The sequence below is a fragment of the Gastrolobium bilobum genome, unplaced genomic scaffold (assembly GCF_033153095.1).
Source record: "Gastrolobium bilobum isolate Gb01-03AN ecotype WA unplaced genomic scaffold, APGP_CSIRO_Gbil_v1 utg44137, whole genome shotgun sequence".
Classification (NCBI taxonomy): Eukaryota; Viridiplantae; Streptophyta; class Magnoliopsida; order Fabales; family Fabaceae; genus Gastrolobium; species Gastrolobium bilobum.
In genome coordinates, this window is record NW_026899388.1 from 60,139 (window position 1) to 67,896 (window position 7,758).

The 7,758-nt window shown below is 30.5% G+C and overlaps 1 protein-coding gene across 1 annotated transcript; it reads left to right on the plus strand.

The window, feature by feature from the left end:
• Positions 1-1,066: 1,066 nt before the first annotated feature.
• Positions 1,067-1,939, plus strand: LOC133290146 (probable BOI-related E3 ubiquitin-protein ligase 3). Its single transcript, XM_061488200.1, has 2 exons — positions 1,067-1,312; positions 1,400-1,939. Exons 1-2 carry the CDS (start codon positions 1,067-1,069, stop codon positions 1,937-1,939), a joined length of 786 nt encoding a protein of 261 aa, XP_061344184.1.
• Positions 1,940-7,758: the final 5,819 nt, after the last annotated feature.

A 7,758-nucleotide genomic window follows, 5' to 3' on the forward strand; every position in this document is an offset into this window, starting at 1 on the left:
AACACACTGGTCCGGTAATGGGTGTTACATATATATACATGGGAATAACATCTGCATTTTAAAGGATATAAGCTTATATTATTTTAGATCCTAACCGTTGATTTTCTTCTATCAACGGTCATAATTTATTGGATCAATATTATTAATTAATTAATAATAAATTTGACCCATTAAGTTTGACCCAATAGATTATAACCGTTGATGGACGGAAATCAACGGTTAGAATCTAAAATGATATAAGCTTATATCCTTTAAAAGGATAGATATTTTTCCCTTTGAACTTTATATCAATTAACTGAAAACCACAATAACTTTTGTTGACAATGTTTGGAAATCTAAAATGAATTGTTAGTTACACAAGATTTAAACTCTCACAAATTTGTAAAAAAAGGAAATCATTTTTGATTTTCTCATATCTTTCTCTCTCGTTATTTTTTTCACACAAATCAATGTCCCTGCTAGTATATGAAAATTATTTTCATGCAAGAAACATTTCGTATTTAAAATATCCCAAGATTTTATTAACAAAATAACAAATGACAGAAGAGACAGCTAAGATTTCGTGAACAGAGTTTGGCAATCTGAAAATTTGAAAAATAAAAATGAATAAATCATGATGTGAATCCATTTACTTTCTATTTTCAATAAAAACCGACTCCATTTATTCAAAGCCGAACAAACGCATCTGAAATATCTGACCCGATTATTTAGTCCCAAAATCTGCATGTGGTATCTTTTTTTGCTTACCTCGTCCCACAAAATCCTACACTTTATAGGCTCCTCTTCGGTTTTCCTTTCAAGTTCTTCAGTTACTCTTTTTGCTCAATCAAAATTTATATATTATTTGATTCTCATCAATGTGAGATTTATGTTGATAAAATTTATAAAATTAAACTGTTACTTTATTGGGATCGCAAACTTTTTGTTCAAGCAGTTTTTATTTGCGCATATATATTTGCACATCCACCAACACTACTCCCACATACAATTATCCATTCATTTGAGCATGTGTTGCATAAGTTGAAGGAGATTCGAGGAAAAGGTTCAGGCTTTGATCTTACCAAGTATGGCCATTCAATCGTACCAGATTAATGTTGGCTCATCTAGCAACAATGGTGATTATGGTGATGGGCTCATTGAGTATAGTCTTTATTTCCAACAGAAACATCAACATCAGCACCAATTAGAACAGCGTTTAGGACATGTTGATCCCAATCTTGTTGTTTATAATTCAGAAGTTTCAAATTCTCCAAACTTTGCTGTTCAACTTGAGAAGGACCGTGAAGAAATTAACGAGTACATCAAGTTTCAGGTAAGGGTTTATATGCATTTGGTTCTGTTTGTAATAATATTCTGTGTCAACAAATTTGTGATTATCCATTCTGGTTATCACTGACAGGATGAGAGATTGAGATTTATGCTACAAGAGCAAGGAAAACAACAAGTGGCAGTTTTACTGAAAATAATGGAAGCTCGTTCACTTGACATCATGAGGGATAAAGAAGAAGAAATTGCAAAAGCTACACAGAAAAGGGTTGAATTGGAAGATTTTTTGAAAAGATTAGAAACAGAAAAACAAGCTTTGCAGATGGCGGCTCAAGAAAAGAAAGAGATGGTATCATTTCTGTATAAAACTTTGGAGGAGATCAAAGCTTCCAGTAAAGTGGTGGCGAATGAAGCAGAGTCCTTCTGTGATGAAGGGAGAGAAAACAAGAGATTAGAAGATGAAGGAAAAGGAGGAAAACAGGTAGAGTGTGGTGGGGTAGCCAACTTTGAACCTGAGGTGATGCTTTGTAAAAGCTGTCATTCTGGGAGATCTTGTATTGTGTTCCTCCCGTGCAGGCACCTTTGTTCATGCAAAACTTGTGATGCAATACTGGATGCTTGCCCAGTGTGCAAGATGCCAAAAAGGTCTAGCATTGAAACTTTGTTGTTCTAGACTAATACTCCTATCTAAGTTAAGTTACTTAGCTATTGGGCCAGTGATTTACTTTCAGATGTATGAGCATAAAGAAATGCCTTATGTATTGGATTAAGATTGTAAAAGACTTGAGATAAAAAATCTCATAGATTTTAAAAGATTATTTAAAATTGGAGGGACTCTAGAAATATTTTTAAAAGATTTTTTTTACAATCAAGATTTCATAAGATTGAATTTTAAAGGATTTTAATAGAATTTATAAGATTTGAAAGGACAGTATGGATTTATATGATTTTAAAAATCATATGAATTTTTAAGAAACATTCAAAATTACAAGAGTCAATAAAAAAAAGTAACAATGAAATGCAATGAAATTAATAAAAAAAGTAAAACCTAATATAATTTTCTCAGTTAGTAAAACATAATATAATTTTTAACAAACATTCAAAATTACTAAGCTATACTAGTCCTCCACGCGTTAACATTTTCTTGTTCCTGCTAATGGGTTAAAAATTATCTTCTTCATTTGGTATCAAAGCTATGTATATATGAATATAACACCAAATTTTTTTTAATTATTAAAATAATTCTAAATTTTCATATAGAACCTAAAGTCCATGATAAACTTTCGTTAGGAATTTTTTGCAATTGATCTTAAAAACCTTGTGGTTTTGTTCTACGTGATGAGAGTTTTTTAACCATATATTATATGCATAATTTCATTGAATATTCTAAGAAAATTTCAAATCTAAATTTCTGGGTTTTATTATATGAAAGTTTAGAAAATTTCTGAAATTATTTTCAATCAATACATTGAAACCTTAAATGGCTTTGGGGCTTTTGCAAAATAAGTTTTTAGTTATCTATTGACGTTTTCTATAGTGAAGGAATTTCGTTCATGAATATATTGTTTCGAAATATAGTGTTCATATTATGAAAGTTTCAGTCTTTCTTTAAGTTGATATTGTTTCATTGACGTAAAACAAAAATTGGTTTGAGATTATGTTGAATCACACCTTTTTGTGCCAAAAAAAATCGCGACTCATAGCGTGAAAAATCAATTTTTAAATTTCAAAAATTTCTCAAAATTGGCTAAAAAATATGCTGTTTTTGAGATATATTGTATTAAAATCTCATTGGTTTGTTGTTTCTGAGTTGTTTTGTAATGAAAATCGCTCAAAAATTGCTATTTTTGAGTTTTGAGGAAGCTCTCGTAGAGGAACTCGATTTCAAGCAGGTCAACCTACCAAAGGAAAAAGAAAACATTGGGAATAAAGAAATCTCAAGAAATCCTAGGAGTTATGGTGAGATTGTGAGAGAAGCATCCTATTTATAGTTCTTACTATAAAGTCTCACGAAATCCACATCAATAGAAAATCCATTAAAATCGTTAGATTTTTGAATACCACAAGATTATTTTTCCATTGTTTAAAATCTTGATTATTCGCCAACAGATTTGGACGGACTCTAAAATAATCTTTTAAAATCCTAATCGAATACCACGTGACTTTTTTTCCATCCATTAAAATCCTAATTGAATAACAATGGATTTTTTTGTCCAAAAATAATCCATTAAAATTCTTTGAAATCTCAATCCAATACATTCCACTTAGTACTTTTGTTAAACCTTTATGAATTTAGATTTATATGTATAGAAAAAAAAAAGCACAATCCAGACTACTAGGCTCTGATTGATTTCTGTCAGAACAGTTTTTAAATTTTAAAAACAATAAAATAAAAAATCTTGTTTGGAAAGAGTGTTTCCATGCTATTTGTTTTAAAAATAGTATCTGCTTTTTTGTTTTAAAAACTGAAAAAGCAAAACAACAGGATCTTTTCCAAAGCTGTTTTCTCGTTTTCTTGTTTTTGCAGTGGCATTTCTGTAAATATGGGGATTCATTAATGACATTTTTTTAATTAAATTTATTTTGAAATTATTTTGCGGTAGCAATCTAGTAAATACGAGGATTCATTAATGACATTTTTGTAAAGGGAAAAGTGTTTGTCATTTTAAATGACAGAAAGTTATGTCATTTTTAGAGAGATACAGACACAGAAAATTTAAATTTTAAATTAAAAAAAACCACCCAATACGAGGATTCATTAATGACATTTAAATAACTAACCCTTTTTTATAACTTTAAAACTAACTATATTCAAAAAAGTTTTATTGCTTTTTTACTCTTAAAATCAGTTTTTAAAATTTATCCTCAAGACAGTTTTTAAAACACATTCAAACACATCCCTAGTCTCTGTTGGAAATAATCAAGTATGAGTTGTAAAGAAGTACCACATAGACTAGACATAGACCAAGTGATGACCATATAAGTGTGAAAGACCCATAAACCTACAACCTTATAGTTTTGGGTTGAGATGTGGTGTCGACCCACTTATAGTGGTTTATCATTTGGCCCATTAGTGGATGTACCCCTTGCAAAGGGTTTTGGGCTCCCTCGTTCCATTCCCAACAGTGGTATCAAAGCCAACGATCTGGGCCAAGTGTTTGGAAGGCCTCTGCAGAAGGGTAGTGTGACCCTAATATTTGAAAGAGAAAAAAAAAGACTTTTGCAGAAGTTGCCCTTAGGGTAAGAATGATATTGGGCCTCACACTTGAGGGAGGATGTTGGAAATAATCAAGTATGAGTTGTAAAGAAGTACCACATAGACTAGACACAGACCAAGTGATGATCATATAAGTGTGAAAGACCCATAAACCTACAGCCTTAAGGTTTTGGGTTGAGATGTGGTGTCGGCCCACTTATTGTGATTTATCATTTGGCCATTAGTGGATGTACCTTTTGCAAAGGGTTTTGGGCTCCCTCGTTTCATTCCCAACAGTCTCGTATGTTTGTAGTGCGGGATTTTTGCTTTTGGATAATTGTTTCAAAAATAAATTAAATAGGAATTTTTTTTTTTTTTTTGCTAAAAGACCATAACAATATGACTTTCTCAATATAAATAGGTTTTTCAAATCGACAATGATACAATTACGAATTTACTAAACTAACTCAGAATAATTTGAATTCAAACGGTCATATTAAATAAAATTAAAAATAAAATAAATGTATAATTAATACAAAATATACAATTAAAAATAGGATCTCAAAATTCAAAAACTTAAACCAGACGGATAAAATCTTGAATCATCTAATACTTCCCCATAGAATTGGCAAAATGGGTTTGATCCATCAGATCAACTCGTTTCTGCCTAATTTTGTGGGTTGGGTTATAATTTTAAAAACCTTAACCTGCCACAAGTAATTTTTTTTTTAAACATTCAATAATACAATGGATTATTGATATTAAAAATAAAATAAAAATCTCTTATGGGATGAATAAAGACATTATTGATATTTATTTTAGGGAAAAAAGTTTCTGATGTTACTTTAGATAACTTTATTTAATGTTCATCGAAACGACGTCGTTTGGGGGTTGAAAAAATAAAAAATTAGAGTGATAAAGACTATTATAACTCTGAAATAAATTAAAATTACAAAAATACCATGATTTCCGTCCCAAAACGACGTCATTTTGATGAACATTAGATAAAGTTATCTAAAGTAACATCAGAAAAAACAAATGCTTTATTTTATTTGGGTAAGCATTTCGACATATATAGTGCAATTTTTTTTCATTGCATAAGTGTGTTGACAAGCCAACCAGTCACAAAACATAGTGTGTTGATATTTTTAACACAATTACAAAAGATGGGTCAATCTGTCCGTCCCATTTTTTTATAGGTTAGATGCAGGTGGGGATGGGTTGACTCTTATTGTGGCCATCTCTACCCTTAGATGTTTGGTAGGAGGATTATTTTAGATGCTTCCTAGAATTCCATTTTTGGTAGCACATTTGAGAAATTTTTTTTGGAAAAGTTATTTTTCCGAAATTCCGTTTTGTGTGTATTTTTTAAACCAAAATACTACCGAAAAATACTATTCAGAGTGTGATATTTCAGGAATATCAGATGATGAAAAAATATGGATTAATTTTCCAGACAAAAATAACCAAACATAGTATTATAAAAATTAACTCGACATTCCCGAGAATATTTTGACCTATTAAACAACTTTTTGGTAACATTCCCAGAAAACTTACTTTTCTATCATATTCCCAGGAATCGTGATTCTCGGAGAGAGAAAAATTTCTCCTCTACCAAATATCCCTTTATAATAGAGTATGGAGGAAACAAAGACCCAATTTGGACAATGAAAACTAGAGTTGTTTTTGGCTCCCGAGTCACGTGTGTGTGTTTCTATATTTATATACGTCCCTTTATAATAGAGTATGGAGGAAACAAAGACCTAATTTGGACAATGAAAACTAGAGTTGTTTTTGGCTCCCAAGTCACGTGTGTGTCTATATATATATATATATATATATATATATATATATATATATATATATATATATATATATATATATATAGTAAAATTATCTCTGCAGTTGCATTACGTACAGCAACGACAGGTGTATAGTTATGATTCTCTATATGATTATAAATTCTCGCATTTAATGCTTTCAAGTAGATATATATATAGCAAGTATTTGATTGTTACACGTACTACAGCTGCAGAATATATATATATATATATATATATATATATATATATATATATATATATATAAAGGGTGTTACAAGTTACCGAAACATCCTTCGTTAACTCACCTAAAATTATAGAAACACCCTTCATTAATCAAAACGACGTAGTTTTTGGAGTAGCTGTAGATAACATTATCTATAGTGGCTGTAGAAATATTTTTTTCCATATATATATAAATATATATACACACACGAAAGCCTTTATAGGTACATGGATATACTCTCGGAAATGAAACCGATGAGGTCTCCAAGTCATAGTTTGATTGATAGAACTGGTTGAATTTATGATTGAGCGATAATTGAACCAAATGTGAATCAAAGACATAATTAATTCACGTTTTGATCTGTTCAACTGGCCAGTCCGATCCAATTTTTCAAATGCTGCTATCGAGTATTGGAGAATAATTGTAAGGAATCTCATAGCAGTACGAATATTCTTAATTAATAATAATGTTGTGACGATCCAAAATTTATTTGGAGAATAAATAAAAATAATTAAGCTACCATCAATTTTATTTAAATTGAGAAAATTGCAAATTGGTCATTAAAAGTTTATATCAAGGTTGAGAATTTAATTCTGCATAGAGAAAGAATCACATGAGGAAAGTGAACTACGAACTATATATAGGGCCCTATGTTGTAAAGAAACGTTTCTCAAGAAGAGCCTTAATACTCACAAAGATTGATGGTGATGATCTACCACTCCCATCAATAAGTATTATTCTTGAAAAAAAATAAACATAAAAAAGTAGAAAAAAATGAAATGAAAATCAAAAATTGCTCGCTAAGTTGAAAACCTAAAAAGGAAACCTAGGCAAAAATTAGTACGACCTAGTAGGTTGAAAACTTCAAAGAGCAATGTAGGAAAAAGTTAGGATAAAAATAAAACATCATACTTGATATATCATAAGGAGTAAAAAAGTCTACCGAACTAGGGCAAATCAGACATTTAAAACATAGAAGATTGGGACAACTAATATCCCTAGAAGCTAATTAAGGTGTGCTCCGAAAGATAAGTATGGGAAGCTAGCACTGGTCGTTAGGATGAGCTGAAGTACTCTCTCTTACCATTATCTTTTGAATTTCTTTCTCTCCTTATACTCTGTCATATGACCCTTTCTATATCAATCCCATTTTCATATAATATTTATAACAGTTTCATCTTGTTTCAATTCCATTGTTGGTTGAATGTGTTGTTGGGTGGGTGGCTTCTTATACAGGACGCTTAAGGGAA

Coding starts and splice junctions, on each gene's coding strand:
- LOC133290146 (XM_061488200.1), top strand. CDS start 1,067: ATGGCCATTCAATCGTACCAGATTAATGTTGGCTCATCTAGCAACAAT. Junction 1,313..1,399: donor ACGAGTACATCAAGTTTCAG/GTAAGGGTTTAT, acceptor TATCACTGACAG/GATGAGAGATTGAGATTTAT.